This window comes from Dichomitus squalens (genome assembly GCF_000275845.1).
Source record: "Dichomitus squalens LYAD-421 SS1 unplaced genomic scaffold DICSQscaffold_6, whole genome shotgun sequence".
Taxonomy (NCBI): Eukaryota; Fungi; Basidiomycota; class Agaricomycetes; order Polyporales; family Polyporaceae; genus Dichomitus; species Dichomitus squalens.
The window spans coordinates 999,082-1,018,566 of NW_006766888.1; the positions used below are offsets into that span (position 1 = coordinate 999,082).

General features: G+C 56.2%; 5 protein-coding genes across 5 annotated transcripts; 4 read left to right on the forward strand and 1 right to left on the reverse strand.

Annotated features, from left to right (window-relative positions):
- Positions 1-338: 338 nt before the first annotated feature.
- Positions 339-5,326, reverse strand: DICSQDRAFT_101950 (alpha-aminoadipate reductase Lys1p). The gene is made up of 6 exons (XM_007363505.1): positions 5,243-5,326; positions 3,548-5,179; positions 2,496-3,491; positions 1,625-2,448; positions 1,216-1,546; positions 339-1,124 (listed from the first exon to the last, which is right to left on the reverse strand). Exons 2-6 carry the CDS (start codon positions 5,088-5,090, stop codon positions 532-534), a joined length of 4,287 nt encoding a protein of 1,428 aa, XP_007363567.1. The 5' UTR covers positions 5,091-5,179; positions 5,243-5,326; the 3' UTR covers positions 339-531.
- A 403-nt stretch (positions 5,327-5,729) lies between these two features.
- DICSQDRAFT_160351 (uncharacterized protein) lies at positions 5,730-10,776 on the forward strand. Its single transcript, XM_007363506.1, has 13 exons — positions 5,730-5,748; positions 5,803-6,281; positions 6,328-6,361; positions 6,415-6,855; positions 6,920-7,079; positions 7,132-7,154; positions 7,207-7,263; positions 7,320-7,352; positions 7,412-7,487; positions 7,539-7,787; positions 7,852-9,796; positions 9,849-10,585; positions 10,665-10,776. Exons 2-11 carry the CDS (start codon positions 5,833-5,835, stop codon positions 8,088-8,090), a joined length of 1,761 nt encoding a protein of 586 aa, XP_007363568.1. The 5' UTR covers positions 5,730-5,748; positions 5,803-5,832; the 3' UTR covers positions 8,091-9,796; positions 9,849-10,585; positions 10,665-10,776.
- A 155-nt stretch (positions 10,777-10,931) lies between these two features.
- Positions 10,932-12,621, forward strand: DICSQDRAFT_134454 (eukaryotic type KH-domain type I). The gene is made up of 6 exons (XM_007363507.1): positions 10,932-11,239; positions 11,300-11,509; positions 11,561-11,644; positions 11,693-11,817; positions 11,871-12,335; positions 12,389-12,621. Exons 1-5 carry the CDS (start codon positions 10,958-10,960, stop codon positions 12,151-12,153), a joined length of 984 nt encoding a protein of 327 aa, XP_007363569.1. The 5' UTR covers positions 10,932-10,957; the 3' UTR covers positions 12,154-12,335; positions 12,389-12,621.
- A 314-nt stretch (positions 12,622-12,935) lies between these two features.
- Positions 12,936-14,984, forward strand: DICSQDRAFT_82322 (NAD(P)-binding protein). The gene is made up of 3 exons (XM_007363508.1): positions 12,936-13,337; positions 13,440-14,807; positions 14,870-14,984. Exons 1-2 carry the CDS (start codon positions 13,089-13,091, stop codon positions 14,778-14,780), a joined length of 1,590 nt encoding a protein of 529 aa, XP_007363570.1. The 5' UTR covers positions 12,936-13,088; the 3' UTR covers positions 14,781-14,807; positions 14,870-14,984.
- Positions 14,985-16,799: 1,815 nt separating this feature from the next.
- DICSQDRAFT_167903 (phosphoglycerate mutase-like protein) lies at positions 16,800-18,904 on the forward strand (the record flags this gene model as incomplete). The annotated part of the gene is made up of 12 exons (XM_007363509.1): positions 16,800-16,932; positions 17,011-17,236; positions 17,310-17,343; positions 17,395-17,441; positions 17,503-17,658; positions 17,731-17,810; positions 17,864-17,982; positions 18,034-18,105; positions 18,167-18,200; positions 18,268-18,442; positions 18,499-18,626; positions 18,675-18,904. 12 exons carry the CDS (start codon positions 16,800-16,802, stop codon positions 18,902-18,904), a joined length of 1,434 nt encoding a protein of 477 aa, XP_007363571.1.
- Between the last annotated feature and the right edge of the window lie 581 nt (positions 18,905-19,485).

Sequence of the window (19,485 nt, forward strand, 5' to 3'; positions counted from 1 at the left end):
TGCTGCTAGCGTGTCGTCATTGCCGGTGATGAAGCATCAAATTAACGCGGGGCAAAATCTCCGCTCTCGCGGTGGCAAGTTACTAGAAACCCATGATAAGGCGTTCCGGGACGTTAACGACTGGCTGAGGTCAGTAGAGCAGTCATTTTGGGCCAGAAGATTTGACCGTGCCGTCATGGGCGATTTTCCGTCTCTTCTCCGCGGGCGTATTGCAACGAAGCACAAGAGGTCTGCACCTTTACGTTCTGCCTCGAGTCTATGTCAACGCACACAAGTACCCATCAGCGTGTACTACCGACATCCCGAGCCATGGACGTCCCCTTAGAACGCGTGATGGGGTTTAGCATGAGCATGAAATTCGATAGTTCGACCTCTCCGCACAGTACAGCGCTGCTTTGTATAATTCTACACAGTGACTGCCAGGGTGCAGGCGAAGAGGCTAAAACTTCTATCCGTCTACATTAAGACATTTTCCACCGTGGACTCGCGCACTTTTGTCTCTGCTACCAGACCGTACCCAGACCGTACCCACTAAACTCCACTCCGCCCGACGGCCTTCACGACAGTCCCCGGGGCACGCTCGAGCTTCGGCAGCGTCTTCTCTGCGCCCTGCGCCGTCGGGGCCGGCAAGAAGCCCACCTCGACGAGCCACGCGAGGTACCTGCCCATCAGCGCGTCGTCCACCGTCCCGTTCGTCTTCCCGTCCGGCACATGCGGGCCCACGACCGCGCGCATGTTCGCGTCGTCGAGCTCGGGCGCCTTCGTGCTCGTCGGGAGGTCGTCGAGCACGAAGTGCAGCAGCGGGAACAGCGCGTTGTCCTGCACCTCCATGACGTGCCGCTCGAGCTGCCGGCGCCAGTGCAGGTACTCGCACCGCGCGGTCCCGAAGCCGTGCTGCGCGAGCGCCCCGAGGAAGTCGTTGAACGTCGGGCGCGGGGCGGCCGCGACGTGGAGCACGCTGAGCGCGTTGCGGGGCTCGGGCAGGGGCGCGACGGCGGCGAGCGCGCAGCACCGCGCGACGTGGTCGACGGGGACCATGTTCACGGCGTTGTTGATGTCCGGGACGAGCCCGAGCTGGATGCAGCCCTTGACGAGGCGCCAGAGGAAGTCGTCCGTGTTCGTCACTGTGCGTGCGCATGCGAGTGCCCGCGAACACCACACAGGTCGTTATCGTGAGCACGAACGCTGACGCCACTATCTGTCAGGACGACGTACCTGCTGACTTCGAGTCGCCCACGACGTATCCGGGGCGGACGATGTGCCCGCGCAGCCCGCGGTGACCGGCTTCGAACAGGAGCTTCTCGGACACCCACTTGGACTGACCGTAGCCGGTCTTCAGGGACGAGCGCGCGCCCTCGAGGTCGTCGCTCTCGGGGACGCCCCCGGTGCTGTCGGACAGTTGGACGTAGTACTCCGTGTCGATCGCGGAGGTCGACGAGACGAAGACGAACAGCTTCGGTTTCCCGGTGGCTGCGAGTTCAACGGCGGTGAGCGTCCCGAGAACGTTCGCAGACCGCAGCTTCTCGTAGGGGTAGACCCAATGGACCTAGTGCGGCGGATACAGGAGTCAACAGGGCGCAGAACATATGGAGCCGAATGTCACTGGATGAAATCGTTGACATACCAGCGCGCCGTTGTGAATGATCGCGTCAGTCTCGCCAGCGATACGGATCCACGCACCGCTATCCAAGCCGAAGCGCGGCTTATCCAAGTCACCCCGTACGACTTCCAGCCTGCCGCTGTCGAGCCACGCCTCATCCCACACACCACGTCCTGCGGCCGCCTCGCGCAGGCGGTCGGCCGCCTTTGCGTCGTCTGATGCGCGGACGAGAGTGATGACTTTCTTGACGCGTTCAGTACGCTGGAGGAGATCACGCAGGACGAACGCCCCCAGGAAGCCGGTGGCACCGGTAAGGAACACCGTAAGAGGGCGGTTCGCGTAGTCTGCAGACACGGATGGATACGAGGGCTGAAGCTGTGAAAGGAGTTTCTCGTAGTCTTGACCGTATTCGAGCCTCTTTCCTGCTGCTGCCGAGGCGTCTTGGGTGAGTGCAGTAGGCGATGCCCCACCTGCTGTGGGTCCCGCGAGTCCGAGGTCGGCGTTACGCAAATGCTCGATAGCATCAGCAAGCGCAGAAATGGTGGGTTTCTCGAAGACGAGCCCAAGAGGCGCATCGACGAGGAATGCCTTGCGAATTTCGAAGATAAGGCGCGTCGCCAGGATCGAATGACCACCGAGGTCGAAGAAGCTCTCGTCGAGCGGAATGGGCGAGGGGGCATTGGGAAGGACACGGGCCCAAACGGCGCGAATGGCCTGTTCGGTGGGATTGGCCTCGCCCGCGCGGGCAGGTTCCGCTGGGGCAACCTGAGCTGTGTCGGGGAAGGGAAGAGCGGGCTTGTCGATCTTCCCATTGGGGTTCAGTGGCATGCGCTTGAGCGGTACAAACACTAGTACCTGTCAGTAATGAAGTGGGTACAGCAAGGATTGTACTCACAAGTCGGAACGCTGTAACTAGGCAGCTTCTTCTTGAGATACTCTCGAACCTCCTTGATGAGCCTCCTGTACTTGCGCATCCCACTGACCAAGCCCTTGTCGTCTGCGTCGTCACCGAGGTCACTGACATACTCGTCCAGCGCAGGCCCGCTAACGGGCACAAAGTAGGTGACGAGAATCTTCTCCTCATCCTTGTCACGCCGCACAAGGGTGACGTTTTCACGGATAAGTGGATGCTGTGTGAGGTGTGTGTCGATCTCCCCGAGTTCGATACGGAACCCGCGGATCTTGACTTGGTCGTCTGCGCGACCTGTGCACTCGACGATGCCATCCGGGAGGTAGCGACCGAGGTCTCCAGAACGGTACATCCTGTCACGCACACCCTTCCAGAACTGCGCTTCCGGTCCAGGACGACTGCCATCCGGTGGTTGGGCGATCGTGTCCGGGACGGGCGGGGCGTTCGCGGAAAACCAATTGGTGACGAACTTTTCTGCGGTTGCCTGGGGGTCTGAGTATCCCTCTGCAAGACCTCCCGAGCGGACGTAGATCTCGCCGACTTCACCAACCGCACAAGGGACGTTGCGGTCATTGCGGTTCACCACGAGAAGCTGTACGTCAACCATGCCCTCGCCAGCGGGTATGATATCCTTCTGGGTAGCGAGAAACGTGGCGTCCTCGGATATGGATGGGATGAGGAAATACGAGACGGCACGTTGGGTCTCGGTCGTACCGTACATGTTCACGATACGCACGTTTGCTGCAAGTGACTGCATCCGGAGGCAGTCGCGTTTGGTGAGCACGTCGCCGACGAAGAACGCGTTGCGAAGGGAGGGGATCTGGCGGGTCGCTTGGGCGGAGAGGAGCTGACCCATGGCAGGCGTCAGGTGGGTGACAGTGACCTCGTTGTCGGCCATCCACTCTGCGAGGCGACCGGGAGTGCCGATATCGTCTGCAGTAGGAACATAGAGGCTTGCTCCAAAGAAGAGAGGCGTGAACACTGGTTTCCAATAGACCGTAAGTATGGGTTGTGGCAACAAATTCAAGTGTACCCACTGTCACGCTGGATGGGGTCGTGTGCGATACCGCTGAGCATAGTGAACTTCGAATGCTCCCCAATGCCAAAACGCTCTCCCATCCAGGGGAAGAAGTGCGTCAAGCTGTAGTGTCGGCCCTTCACACCCTTTGGGATACCTGTGCTTCCGCTGGTGAAAGAAAGCGTCGCGATGCTGTCGGGCCCGAGCGGGACGTTCGGGTCGATATTCTTAAGGTGCTGCTGCGACTTCAAGACATCATCCTGACCTTCGAAGTGCGAACCACCAATGATCTGTCCGCCTGGAAGAAGGGCCAGGGCGGGAACCTCGACACGGATTTGGAGCTCGTTGGAGATGAACTCGCGCACCGGAGGCAATATCTTGCCCGCACCGGACAGGACGACGAGGGCCCGTGGCTGGGCGACTTGGAGGTAGATGGTTTGCCTCGAGGGCGGGTAAGCGGGATCGATGACCGAAAACGTTCCCCCCGCCTTGTGGACAGCCATCACGGCGACGACGAGCTCCACGCTACGATAGGCATAGATCATGACGACCTCCTCCCGTTGCAAGCCCCCTTCGAGAAGACGGTGAGCCAGGATGTTGGATGCATGAAGAATTTGGCTGTAAGTGAAGATACGCTTCTCTTGTGGCTGGTCCAGGGTCGATGAGGGGATAGACTGAATTACACAGGGTCGGTCTGGCCATTGTCTCGCATTCCGCGAGAAGATATGAGGGATAGCGCCTTTGAAATCGTACCAGTTGAGGTTGGCGGTAGGGTCTGGCAGCTTGGCCTTTTGGCTTGGGGTGAGCAGAGGGACGGACCCGACCGGCGCAAGCGGATTCGCGGCCACGCGACGGAGCAGGATGGAAAGCTGGTCGACAATGTAAGATATGCGCATAGAAGAGAACAGTAGAGAGTTGTAAAGGATACGGAGTGATAGGTGCGGCGCGATGGAGGAACGACTTGACTCTTGCTGGCGGGTAACGAAGATCGTTAGGTCTGATGTCAGGCTGGTGGTGCGAAGGAAATGCTCCTGGGGTGAGTCGGTCTCGTCGAAAAATCGAACGCGAAATAATGGACGGGAGCCTTCCACGGTGTCCGCCTTGTCCTTGCCGAGGGCACGCATGATGGATTCGTACGGAACGCTGTCTGCTTCGGCTTCGCGCTCGACTTGCTGCACCTTGCGCACGACAGCCCAGAAAGGATCTTCTGGACCGACCGCTATGCGAAGCACTAGAGGATCGCGCGCAGATGCGGAAGAAGACCCGACTAAAAGGTCTGTGTCGCCTGTATACCTGTGCAACAGAACGACGAAGGCAGCCAGTAGAAGGTGAAACGCGGAGGGGACATTTGTGTCGGCATAGTCCTCGTCACCATCGTCGTCGTTCTCATTGTAGAGAGCCAGCTTCATGAGTCCGATGCATGTCTGTTCGGATAACTCAAGCGTGGCCGCGGCCTCTACCACCCTATTTCCCCCAGTCGGTCTAGGGTAATCGGTGGGCAGAGATATCTCTGGCAAATTTTGAAGTCGAGCGACAACTCGAGCTAGACGGTTAGCAGCCATGTTTGAGAGTCGTCGTTTCTGCAGGAAGAGTCTCTAGAGGATGATCAAGGTCTGCGGAAGTCAATACAGACTTGACTCAGATCAAACTTCTGGTCAATGGGCACTGTAAGTGACTCGACCCAGAACTGACTGATTTCGTCAATTCGACTCACGGAGCCTCCGAGCTCTGGACCACCGAGCTCCAGAGTAGCTGAGATGTTTTCTTAGACCTGGAAGGCCGCTGCGCGTCCTCGTCCAAGCCCGATTGCGTTGATGAAGACTTGGCAGGTCTGAACATTTGTGGAGAGGAGTTTGAGAGATTAGATTGAGGTGACCGCAGATCACCGTTCCGGAGATCCGCGAGGCTCCCTCCGATGAAGCGCCAACAACCACTCACTTCAAACTTGCATGTCTGGCAGCTACTGCAGTGTTTACTTCGCGATTCCATCATAAAGAGCCCATTACCCTGCGAATGAATTGCCTGAAAGGCCCAGTACTCCGGCTAGCAGTCTTGCTTGTTGCCAGGTCTCTCCCATGTGGGAAAATGAGATAAGATCTCAGCCGCGCATTCCGCCTTTGTCTTTATGTAACGCACATCGTGCTGCGGTAGTCCCTTCCTCCACAGGTTGTTTTCCAACTCGTTCAAGGTTTCCCTCACATATTCCGGCCCACTTACCATGTAAGCTCTCTCGACCGGGCCGGGCCTCTGAATATGATGATAACCTTGTAATAGCCAAGCTTACAGATTGTCAAGAACATAACAATGGCCGAGGTCGCAAGTCATGCGAATGCCGACATGCTCAACGAACTCCTCATAGCCAAGCTTCTCGAAGAGGACATGCTAGCTCTGGAAAACGCGCGTGCGGCGGAAGAGTTACAGCTCCACGAAGCACTAAGCACCTCTGCTCTAGCCGCGGGACGCTTTCCAAAGAAAGCGAAAAGTAGTGGCGCTGGCGCAGTAGGCACGATCGACGACGATTTCGTTCTGACTGTCCTGGCAGCGGAGATCAACGCGAACAAGGACGCGCTGATGGCCCAGTCCTTGCAGCATGCGCAGGATAGCAACATGGTCGCTAGTCGCCAATATGCACAGAAGCTCGCCGCCGCAGAGAAGAAGAGTCTTTTAGACGCGGAGTTCGCGAGACGTCTGCAGCTGCAACTAGACGAGGGAGATGATGATGATGATGAAATGAACGACCTGGACGCGGAGAGGTGAAGATAACTCATTTCCCGACGATTGTGGCTCATGGTTCGGCAGTGTTCTTGGCCAGGATGCCATTGAGAACATCATGGTGGGCATGCAGCTCTGAAAGCAGATTGTGCACACCTGACAGACTTCTTGCAGGCGGCGGATATGAACGAGAAAGGCAAGGGGAGGGTGGCACAGTTGAAGCCCAAAGAGAAAGGTTCTATCCCCGACTCCTATGGTCGCGGATTGGTGTTCAGAAAGGAGGAGGGCTCCACAAAGCTTAATCCTGTCTGCGGCATCTGCATGGAGCCTTTCCAAGCGACGTATTCCCCTTCTGCTGCTGCCAGATCAGCAAATTCCTCAGATCGCATACAGTTCGGAACACACCTCACATGCCCGCAGTCTCACGGATACTGCATCTCTTGTCTCAACAACTACATCAATAGCAAGCTTGATCCAGACGGGTCTGGGTTAGGCAACACCAATTCCATCGTATTCCCTATTAGGTGCCCCGAATGCCCTATAAACGACTGGCCAGACGGCCTCACGGACGAAGTCGCCCAAAGAGTGCTGACGGAAGAGGGAATGACGCTCTGGGTGAGTAGCGCAGATCATGTCAAGTAATGATCACATCGACCCCAATGCTGACGTTCGTTTTCAGCATCGCCAGAAGCTTTTGGATAGCATCCCCAAGTACTACTGTCCCAATCCAAAGTGTTCCGAACTCGTTCAGACGGATGAAGATTCCGAAGATCCCCAAGCTATGTGCCCTTCTTGCGATTCCGTCATCTGTGTACCTTGCCGAGTGATTTGGCATGACGGTGAGCCATCTTACAAGCACACACTGGGCGCTCTCATAACCCGTTATAATAGGACTGACTTGCGACGAGTACCAAGTATGAATTGTCTGGTCTCTCCTTGGCGGCCGCGACTGACTTCAAATCGCAGGATCTACCTTTGGATGAGCGATCTCCGGACGATCAAAAGGCTCTTCAACTGATGAAGGTCCGTAAGGCGCTCTTGTCTGCTCGGAAAATGCTGTCTTACAATACCTTTTGCAGGCCCAGAATTGGCGAAGGTGTCCTAATTGTGCGGTGAGTCTGGCTGTCCATTCGTGATCGCTCTGAGAGTCTCACCTCTTCGTTCGTTACAGATCATCGTCGAGCTAACCTTGGGATGCAACCACATCACCTGCCGTTGCAAGACTGAGTTTTGCTTCAGATGTGGAGGTGTGTCCATATAGACTGCGTCGGTAATGTAGCTAACGTTGTCGTCTGCAGCGATTTGGGATGTCCGCAAGGGCTCATGTTCGCGTAGGCCATCTTGCGATCTCTGGGATGAGGACATGCTTCTCGAGGAGCGCGAACGTCAGCGAGAACGCGAACAAGGAAGGCGTAACCGAGGCCGAGCCCCCGTGGTGGTCGTAGCGCCGCCTGCTCCCCCGCCACTATACGAACACCATATTGGCTATGCGGTCGCCGAACACAATGATGACTACGTCCAGAACTTGGACTGGATGGACAATCCCGGTGCGTGTGATTGTGCGTCAGTTGTCTGCACCGAACATGCTGACACTTCCACACCGCCGTGAAGATATCCTCTGCACTCGCCACTGGTTCACGGCGAACATGATCAACTCTCTCACTTGCCAGTATTGCGACGCGAAGCTCAACTCCATAGCTGATTTGCGTTATCATCTAAGTCATGTCCGCTGGCACTCCGTATATGCCTGCTGTGGGCGGTTCTTCAAGCGCGACGTCGACTTTGAGCGGCATTTGGACTCGCCTCACACTAGGCTTGGGTTGCATGCGTACACTTTCCGGCGGAACTAGAGGAAGGGTAGCTAGGTCCCTTTTCTCATTACAATTGTGAATCTGGGTTCTTGGATACAGAGCGCACCGGTATTCACGTGCAAGGATAATCTCTGGAGCAATGTGATGTGATTACGATGCTTGAGCGTGTGCGTGTCTATGATTAAAGCAAGGTGTGCGATGCGATACATGCGGATAGCAGTACTATTAGCCCGATCATAGCATAGTGATATAATGTAGAGCACGCCGGCTCCCCAGCCGGGCGGCCTAGCAAACCACCCAGTTTGAGGACTCATCTAACCGTGTGACCCCGATGCTCACTCTGAGGCAACGCGGCCACGACCTATCCAGTGAGGCTGTCTGTTGCCCCTGGACTCTCTGTCCTCCGCCGACCAACTATCCCCTCTCGACCCTCTGTCCTGCCTTGACCCTCTGTCATCCCTCCACCTGTTGTTCTCCCTCGGACCTCTGTCATCTCGAGACCCCCGTCTCTCCCGCCTGCCACCGCTGATATCGTTCTTCCAGTCATAGGACCGCGAATCGGTGCGCTTGAACTCTCCGGGGTCCCTCCGCTCTTTCAGACCGAAAGGCTTTCTCGAAGACGCACCGCCCCTCGAATGCTGCCGGACAGGTCCACGCTCGCGCCACTCGCGAGGTATGCGCAAGGCGACATGCGAGCCAGTAAGCGCGTCGGCCCATGCTTGAACTCCAGCGAGGGTCGGGCTCTTGTTGGTGCGGCAGTAATCCGAATTGGACGAGTAGAAGGCGAGCATGGTCATCATCGCGTCGGTGACGTCCTCCGTGTTGATGTCCGCCTGGAGGCCGTGCACACTTTCTTCGATGGCCGCAAGGCGGTCGCTGACGCCGTTCGGGAAGCCCTGCCTGGAGGTACGCGCCGGGAAACGGTTGCGAGAGGTGGTCCTCGCGGCATCGGGGAAGACCGCGCTTGGGTCCTCCTCGTACTTCTTGACGAGCTCGTCCACCCGCGCGCTAAGCTCCTTGGTTGTGATTTCCTTCATTGGTACGCCAGCTAGCTCTGTTTCGAGGAAGCCAGCTTCATGGGGAAGGAGAACTATGTCGGCGCGACCGGACATGTTCGAGCCGCGACCCGTACGACCGACACGGTGTACGTAGATATCGCCGCTAGAAGGAATACTAACCTGGATGACGCGCGTGACCCCCGGGTAATCGACGCCACGAGCGGAGACGTCAGAAGTCAACATGACGGTGGACCCCGAGTTATCGACCCTGAACCAGTCCGACGTCTTGACGCGCCTGTCCATAGTCTTCTTCGCGTGCATTTCAGCGAAACGCGTCTGTGGTCCGGCGGGTAAGACGGATGGGCCGATTTGCGTCATGATCGTGCTGTAGAGTTGGACCAAGCGTGTCGTTGGCAAGAAGACGAGCACCTTAGACTTGCCGGGGTTCGCCAGCTGGTCCTCAGCGATGAGGCGAAGGACGTGCGGGAGCTGCTCTTCGGCCTTCGGGACCACCGTGTAGTACTGGGGGATCGCATGGTGGGTTGGTGGGGCGTCGTCCGGTACACAGTTGATAAAACGGTGCTTCTCCGAGAGGGAGTTGCGAGCAACTTTACGGATTGCGTCGGACATAGTTGCAGAGAACATAAATGTCTGACGCTCCGGCGAAGGCTTGAGATGCTCCGCGATGGCCGTAATTTCAGGAATGAACCCCATCTCGAGCAGGGTATCGGCCTCGTCGAGGATGAACTGTATGCTAATGAGTCGCATCACGTGTGGACATGAATCAGTGAGCACGTACCATCTCCGTCGTTCGTAGAGCATCCGCGAAACCACGTTCGGTCTCGATGAAGTCACGGAGGCGACCAGGAGTGGCCACGACGAGGTCCCGCCGTCCCTCCCATCCGCGCCTCTGCTTGTCCTTGGAGAGACCGCCAGTGAAGAGCTTGACCTCGAAGCCCTTCATATGCTTTGTGAGCTTGATAGCCTCGTTGGCAATCTGGGTCGCCAACTCGCGCGTAGGGCTGATGATGAGAGCGCCGACGTGGCGCCTTGCGTACTCGTCGACGATACGGTTGTTGACCGTTGTGCTCTTTTTCATGTATGCCTGCTCAGCCTGCTTCGCGTGTGCCTCGAGAGCGTTCAGCCGAGCCTCAACCGCCGGTACCAAGAATGCCAAAGTTTTGCCAGTGCCCGTGCGCGCCTTAACCATAAGGTCGCGAGGAGGCGCGTCTGTCTCGTCGGGATTGTACGGTCGCACGAGGTCAGGGAGCAGAGGAAGGACGGCGGCTTGGACTGAACTCATGTGAACCAGATTGAACGGATCCCCTGTGAGTGCCTGGAGCGTTTTCGAGTGAATGGCGTCCTTCAAAGCGATGAACTTGGGCTGGTCAGCATTTGGAGTAGGCCGGGTCTCCGCTGCGATACCTGTGGGTTCCGAGACTTCGTGGGGGTGCTCCTGGGATGGAAGCGCATTACGTATGGGAGGTTTGATATGGCTAGAATACCGGATGGCAGAAAGGCGTCCTGCGCGCAGTGCTATAAACCTCTGGGTGAGCATCCAGCGTGACAGCGCGCTTGGGCGACATAGTGACCCATGTCTGTTAAGACGACGTACCGTGCAACCCCAAGGTGCTTGCTGAGCTCCGACATGACCCCGCTGCTGCAAACAGACCGATACCGAGAGATTTTGACCAGAGGGATGCCGCCATGTTGATGGACGCGAAGTCCACGGCGGGGTTTTGGACAAAAGGCTTCGGCGTCTGCACGCGTCTCCCAAAAACCTCGCGAACGGCGCCACAATGCAAATACGGCCAAACAAGTCCGACATTGCCGGTTGGGTGCACGGCTGGACCATCGCGTCGTCTTCATCGCCGCATTTCTCTCTACATCCTCTTTTCTGGTTTCGTGATGTCCTCAAAGCGCAAGTGGGATCAAGCTGCGCCAGAAGCCGACGAAGCGGAGGGCCCTTCAGCTAAGGCCACGAAGGTCGAAGAAGGGAAGTCCGCGTCTGAAGCCGCCGCTGCCGCAGCTGCTATTGCCGCCAAAATCGCTGCCCAGTTCGCCAGCTCTGGGGGAGCGACTCCAGGAACCGGAAACAAGGACCTGCACGACGGGGAATTCACTCATGACATCGACATTAACGACATCAGGAATAGGTACCTCCTTACTAAGGGGTCTACCCAGCAGCAGGTGTGTTCGTCTTTTGGTAGTACTCCGTGACGTGGGGTTTGATCAGTTTCCTTGCAACAGATTCATGATGAAACGGGAGCCTCAATAAGCACGAAAGGCGTATGGTACCCCGACAGGTCTAAGGCGACAGAGAAGGACCCTCCTCTTTACCTCCACATCTCCGCCACCACACAGGAGGTTCTTCAGAGAGCCGTTGACAAGGTCAATGAACTGATCAACACGGACATGGGCTCGTTGGTAGAGGACAAGAGCTCGCGTACGAGGGAGAGGGTACGTGCTGCGGCATCCTTACTTGCTGCAGCTTGACTAACGCTGGGTTAGCGTAAATGGCCCGAAGAGAAAATCCCAGTTGGTATTGAGACCATCAGAAATTTCAATGTCCGCGCCAAAGTCGTTGGACCATCGGTATGCCCAGTTACCGAGTGTTCGATCGTCAGACTTATCTCTATGCAGGGTATGTTTGTCAAGTATATCCAACAGGAGACCGGTACTCGTGTGCAGATCAAGGGTCTTGGTTCGGGATTCGTTGACCAAGAGACTGGTCACGAACATGATGAACCCATGTACATCCATGTAACGTAAGTTTCTTCATGTTGCCCCAAGAATGGCTCTATCTGACCTAGGACCATAGCGGCCCTGATGAGCAGCAAGTACAACGCGCGAAGGCTCTCACTGAGGACTTACTTGTCGTGGTGCGGGAAGAGCACGAGAAGGTGAAGGCGATGCTGGCCCAACAACAGATGGAGCTCCACCAAGCACAAGTCCAGTACGCTGCTTACAATGCTTACGGTGTATGTATGCTCCGCTCATATCTCTGTCTCCTCCGTGCCAGTCTCATATGGCATACAAGTTGCCTTCGCTTGATCCTGGTCTGTATTGCGAAATGGTGTATGAGCTCACACTTTTGTGTTTAGGGTTACGCTCCCCCGCCTCCTGGGAGTGCGCCGCCTCCACCACCGCCTGGTGAGCAACCTCCCCCGCCTCCGGATGGAAGCACTCCGGCTCCGGGTGGTGTCGCTGCGGCTGCGACTCCCGCCGCTGGTCAACATGGAGCTGCTCCTGCTGCAAGTGACTGGGACGCGTACACCGCTTATTGGTAAGTCTCTGGAATGTGTTTCTCGTTCGTTCGTGCTGACGTCGGCGGTACAGGGCTGCGTACGGATACGATGTTAACTCCCCGCAGTTCAAGGAATGGCAGCAGCAGCAATACGCAGCGTACTACGCTCAGGCTGGATACACGCCGGCTGCGACTCCCGGGACGCCAGGGGCTTCGAGCACACCAAGCGCTCCGGGATCTGCGCCGCCTCCGAGCGAACCAGCCCCTCCCCCGCCTCCCCCGGCATAATCGGTCGTGTATCCGCTTACTGTGCATGAACGTAAGGTCGGTATCTAATAGGTATATGCTACTATGTACTGTAGTACCGCAGAGAACGGGATGTGATTGGCGGTTCGATGCATTTGAGTGCTGGGAATCCGGAGTTAACTCGATTACCGCGCGTGGGACTCTAGCTCAAACCTCGGCGCAGATCATCGCACAGGATGGAAACGGAAGATCGATCATTGTATGTGTGCGATGATAGGCATTCGGACAGACTGCCCGAGAGCTGGTCGAAGGCCACGAACGGGGTACCTGGCTGTTGTGGTTTTCGCACCCATGTCGTCCCTCAACTTCCTAGGTGCTTGCGCCGGTCACCAACGATTCACTACACTGCTTCGGGATTTCGCAGTAGCTCCACTGAGGGCGCTCAGAAAGTCTGGCAGCTTGCCTCTTCTCGTCAGCCTCCCCTCTTAAGCTTGAACCCAAAGCTCTCCCGGATACACACACGTCCTCCTACACGACTGCCGCGCCATGGCAGTCTCGGTATGGCTCACGCTGCTCGCCAGCATCCCTCTGCTGTTCTACCTCTATGTCCGTGCGAACGACGCCAAGATTGCGCAGCTCCCGCCTGAGGCTGTTGCGTTCTCTCCCAAACGCTGGACCTCAGAGGATGTGAGACAGACCGCGAGGTCTGCGGCTCTTACGAGTCCATCGGTATCCTTGTTTTCGCCAGACGAGCTCCCGCCTAAGACGGGGCGGAGGTATGTTGTGGTTGGCGGGGTGAGTTCTATTCTTATCCCGCGACCTCTAGTCGCCTGCACCGGCAGTGTACATCATGTGTGCGTGAGCAGTTGGGGCTGACGTACCGACGCTGTGGTATAGGCAGGCTTCTTGGGCGGGTGGATAGTCCTACACCTCATCGCGCGCGGGGAGGACCCCCGCCGTATCCGAATCCTCGACATCCGTCGTCCTATTCGTCAAGATCTCCTCGAAGGGCCTGCGACCCAGGTAGACTTTTGCCAAGTCGACATCTCAAATGCCGCTGCTGTCGAGGAGGCGTTCCGTAAACCCTGGGCAGACCGCCATGACGACCCCGAGCCCGAGCTCACTGTCTTCCATACAGCGGCCATCATCCGCTTCTACGAGCGCGAGGAATCGCTTCAGCCGTATTCGGATAGGATCAACGTCTCTGGGACGCAGAACATTATCGCGGCTGCGCGTAAAGTAGGGGCGTCCACGTTCGTTTACACGTCCTCTGGTTCAGTCGCAGTCAGGAGCAACCGCTTCTTCCGTTGGCCTTGGGAGGGTCCACCAAAGTTCTTCGTACAACCCATCAACGATGATGATGAATTAGTGCCAAAACGGCACGAAGACTTCTTCTCAAACTACGCCCATTCTAAGTGGAAGGCCGAGCAGTTCGTGCGTGGTGTAGATCGTTCTCCCTCCGGCAACGGCGTCATGCGTACAGGCTGCATTCGTCCAGGAAATGGTATCTACGGCCCAGGCGGTGACCTCATGCTCGACGCATACATGCATCGGAAGCAGAACCCGAGCTGGATTTGGAACATCCTCCAGTCCTTCATTTATGTCGAGAATTGCTCCGTCGCGCATCTCGCCTACGAGCAGCGCCTCATCGAGCTCGCGCGCGGCAGCACGCACCCGGACATCGGTGGGCAGGCGTTCTGCATCGCGGACGCTGGCCCCCCGCCGACGTATGGGGAGATCTACCGCGGGATGACAGAGCTCACGGGCGGGGAGGTGACGTTCATGCGACTCTCGGCGACGGCGATGCTCGCATTCGCGACGCTGATTGAGGCGTACTACCTCGCTCGGCATGCGATTCTGCGCTTTCCGCCGCCATTCTCTGCCCTTGCGAAGCTCGTGCCAGCGTTGGGCGGGGACATCGTCTACCTCCAGCCGTCTATGTGGTCCCTGACGCAGGTGCACCTCATCTTTGACGACTCGCGAGCTCGCGCATCGCCAGCCCAGGGTGGTCTAGGCTACGACGGGCACGTCACGACGCTACAGGGTATGTGCAAGGTCGTCGTGGAGCACAAGAAGAACGGAAGCAAGACGCAGAAGCGGGTCATTGCTGGCCACCATACGCCGGATCACCACTTCGATCTGACTAGAGCGGAGAAGGGCGTGGAGGAGGTGATCGAGAAACTCGGGGGAGGGCACAAGCCGGACACGAAGTCACAGGTTGCAGAGTTGCAGTATTGATTGTGGTCATTCGTGATGGCCGTGGATGTGAGTGCCTTTGACACTGGTACCCGCTTGCATGTATATACCCCTGACTACTATGACGCAAGTGCATGTAGGATTGGATTTGCACGCTATCGTTTGTGTACATGTGGAATCAAGGACCTGACTCGACGCGTTGCATGGCTCTATCGCTGTAGAGACCCTTCACGTTGTTACCTTTTGCAGCATAACATATCTTGGTGTCTTGGTTTTCTACTCGGGTTCGGCACAGGTGACCTACCGACCGTATGGCACCCCGCAGAGGGCTCTGACTGCAATGCGACGGTCTCTCACGGGAACGCAGCGCGAGGGGGTCGGCCTGTCCCATATTTATTGGTTGAGGCGTCGCCGACTTCGTTGGTGGGTATCCGAGCTGGATGGCCCCACAAGTTTCTCTTTTGACTATGCATGGTGTTCGTATCTTGTCGTCCGCATCACGCTACCCTTGTTGATCATGAAGGCGAAATCAGTTTAGCCCTACCGCGCGTTGGAGAACAAGGCAGCCGTGAGAAGGGTGTTCTAATCGCAGTCGAATCTCCGTCAGAACGAGATCATGCCACACATTCGCCACCTGACTCCAATCGCCGCAGTCACAACAATTGGTAGGTATAGCGTCTCCCAGAGCTCGAGAGGATATGGAATGGAAGCCGTTGCAAGGACCCCCTCATTCTCTGGTGAATACGGCGTCTGCCCTTTCTCGTTCGAAATTACTGTTGCCCGTACCATGTTTTCCCTCAGTACACTCTGAAGTGAAGGCTATGGTTCCCTGTTCAACTTCTTGTGAGTACTCAGTTCTGAACCACACGCAGCAAAAAGCAACGGCTGATTCCCACTGAAATATCTTTGAAAAGTGCTGTGTCGTCGCTATCCTACCCAGCGCGGGTGCGTCTCAAATCTCCCATCCGGATTTTGCACTGACGTCCCAGCCACAGCAGTCTCTTCTGCCTTACGGGCATACGCATTCAGCGGCAAGCATGAAGGAATCGCTTCAGTCGTTTTCTCCCATGAGTTTACTCTGGTGCAGTGGTCTGAGATACGGTCGTGCCATTAGATGACGTCCAACATCACGGAATACGAGAGCAAGTGAAGAGAGCCCTCCGATATGCCGAGGGATTGACTTGACAACGGCCACCTCCTTCTCTGATAATTCGAGAAAGTAGGGCAGGTAAGATGTACGCGTGATGAACGTAGTGAGGAGCGAGGTGTTATGTGCGGCCTCGGCTGTCGGCAGGAGGTGGACCTGTAATTCATGTGTCTTTTCGATGGTGGAACACCTACAGTTGGACGTCCGACTTCTTGGAGGGGCAGGAACATCGGCAGACATGCATAGGGACTTCCACAGTTAGTCCTGCAATTTTCGGTGCAGTCGCTTTATGGATGATAGTAAGCCGGGAGAGATGATCTTGAGTCTGCTCTATCCGTGCAATGTATATCGCGATCCGTCCTGTGGTGACGGCCTGCATGTGAGAAAGGGGGAGCCCGACTGGATCTTCCAATAATTGAACGCCTGCTATAGTCTGGGATGCGCCGCGCATCTCCATAACTCTGTTTCTTGCGTACGCCAAGGTAGAGAGTAATATACCAATAGATTCTGTGCTCGAGAGTGTGATGTAAGGAGTGTTGGCAGCCCTAAGCAAAATGTGAGCAAATAGGGTGGCAGTGGTTTGCAACAAAGTTGTTGTGGGCGCGTAACCTACTGTCTGACGAAATATTGATGGCTGTGACTACGCGCCCACCGCTGTCGCACAACTTGGACCCACCCGACGACAGACACGACTTGCACGACCTCAGATACTCTCCTCTGTGGCAACAAACTCGCGTCCACTAGCCATCTGACTGCTGAAGTCTTCAATTCTCTGGTTCCCGCTGAGGATTGTTCTCGGTTGAATGTCCCCACGACACTCCTCTCTCCTCGTTGCCCTGCTCCCTTTATTTTACGGGGTGCTAATATTACAAACTTACGCGCACACTATCGGAGAGTCGGATACACGGTCGAACATGGGAATTTGGGGAGCAAACGGAGTGGCTGGGAAGGCTCCGAAGAAGGGTCACGTCCCGCTGGACGTCGACGGCTATCCTGCTGCTCCCGCCGAATTAGAGTTGCAGCAAGTCCATGTTTATGTTCGCCATGGTACGTCTTCTGGAGTTGTTCTCTTTGTAAGCCTTATTGAGTAGCGGACATGGCTCGTCTACGTAACTCGAATGCTAGGTGAACGCGCGCCCGTCGGTATCCGTATGGCCGGACCACCCGCAAATCTTCCGGAGCACTGGATGTTCTGCCATACGGCGCGTGAATTTCGCGCGGCGGTTGCCAGCGTAGCATCCGGCGACAGCTTCTCTGCCTTCCCGCCTATCCAGGACGAGCTCAAGGCGGAAGAGCTACGCGTACGCCGCGTCGTAGAACGGCCTGATGGTACAGCCGCGGTCGGTGAATGGTGAGTAACTGATTCGGTCCTGCATTGCTGAGCCTTCATTGCCTGTCCTGTTCGATGGCTGATGAATGGCTAGTCTGCTTGGCGAACTTACGGATATCGGGCGCGAAGTGAGTGCTCCTCATCGCTTGGCTATCTGCGCATGCTTACCATACAACTAGTCTACATATAATTTCGGAAGCAATCTTAGGAAGCTTTACATTGATAGGTTCGTCGAATCTACGATGCCAACATCTCATACGGCACGTACTGACGCACTCGGCTTGAAGATTGAAGTTCCTACCCGATGTCGTGCGCTCGAATGACGAATTATACCTGCGCTCCACGAATATGCCCCGGACCATTGAGTCTCTGCAACAAGTCATCCATGGGTTATATCCAGTGTCAAAGTCTGCTGCCGACTTTGTACCACTCTTGAGAATCCGGTGAGTCTGAGTGTCTGGCAGGCAGGTGAGTATCCCTGCGCAATCCAAAATGAACTGACCTGGACCGCTCAGAAACGGCAAGGATGAGAATCTGTTCGGAAACACGCTCGCTTGCAAGCGTCTTGAAGTCCTACAAATTGGGTTTGCGCAAGGTGGCATATATTTGACTCGCTCGGGAACAGTTCTTGTACTGATTGACGCTCAGCTGCCGCCGCGGCTTGGAACAGTACGTTAGAGCCCCTGGATAAGAAATTATCCAAGTACATTGGTGGGAACCCCGTACGTCTTGATGGGAAACCAAGGGCCTCCGGTATCCTTGATACGGTACGTTCGCTCGCTTCTACTTTGGTAGTCTTCGCTCAACTGGTATGGAAGATCCGTGCCGCAGACGCACATGGTGTGGAAGTGCCGCCAGAATTCAAGGAGGAAGGCGTCTTGGATACTATTGTAGGCGCTAGTATGTTGTGCGTCGTCGTAGCTTTGCTCACCGTAGGACCTCTGTCTGCAGGAGAAGGCTGTGGTCACTGAATGGTTCGCCGGGTGTGAGACGCCCAATTTACTCGTGCGGCTGACGGAAGTGATGCTGAGTGGACCTTGGCTTGGGAATAGACCGTTCAGAGGAAGTGCGCAGGCTAGGCATGGGTCCCTTACTGAGCGACTTGGCGCGCAAGATGCAAGTGAAGGCCGAGAAAGGTGACGCCGATCCCACCAAGATCCTCATCCACAGCACGCACGATACTTGCCTTGCTGGTCTGTCAAACACTTTGGACATCTTTGACGAGAAGTCTGTCCTCCACGTCTGCGTGTGTATCATATTGTCTAATGCCTATGTCCTGACAGGTGGCCAGCTTTTACGGCAGCTGTGACTTTTGAGCTCTTCAAGTCACGTCAGCCTGCGACGCCGCCAGCCTCAACATGGCAGAGCCTGTTCTCCATCTTTACTCCCGCGCAAGGGACTTCGGAGCATTGTGCGTGTAATCGTTATGCTCGCTTGGCAGGACGCTGATCCCTTCCAGACGTCCGTGTACGGTACCAAAACCAGAACAAGCCGCTGCCGCTCTGCGCGGAGGAAGGAAAGCACCTTCCTGGTCATCCCGAGTTCTGCACGCTCGCCGCATTCCGCGAGCGGGTCAAGGAGCTGACGCCAGACGACTGGGAGGCAGAGTGCACTTTCGTTCCGGGGAACAAGGAGAAAGATCGTGAAGCTGCGCAGGCGGCTGCCGCTTTGACAATCGCCAAGCCTTGACGCGTTTCTTTTTTAACGCCCCATACGACGCTGTTTGGTGCAACGCTGTGGACTCAGTCTGAGTCTCTTCGTGTTGTTCGCGTCAATTTAGAGTGTTCAATGTAGCTCATTCGGGTCGTATAGATACCTTCGTATATCCTTGGTCTGAGACCTGATCATACCATTCTAATGTCCTGTCCCCTTGCCGCCCTGGTCCCGTCCGGTCTCGTATGCTGTACCTATCTTTCTCTTCTACTCATATAGAGGATATTGCCCTGGAGCCTAAACACGATTTACCCAAATACTTTTAAACACTGGGTATCAGTTGCGGTCCCTGCTGAAATTCCCCTGAGTTGGACCAGCCAGTGATCCTTACACGCGGAGTGTATATCACCGAATCTCGGCAGGGGACGAGCCTATAGAGCTTTACAGCCTGTTTCAAACATCTGGAAGCAGGGGTCGGACGGGGTCCGATTCCTCTTTCCGCCGTCCGACCCTCCCTTCCGGGTTGTCGACGTCGCACCCTAACCCCATGAGTCAGACGTTGGATCTGGTGTCGGCAAGACTGCCCCTTGCTTGATTCGGTCTGTTTGGAGGACGTC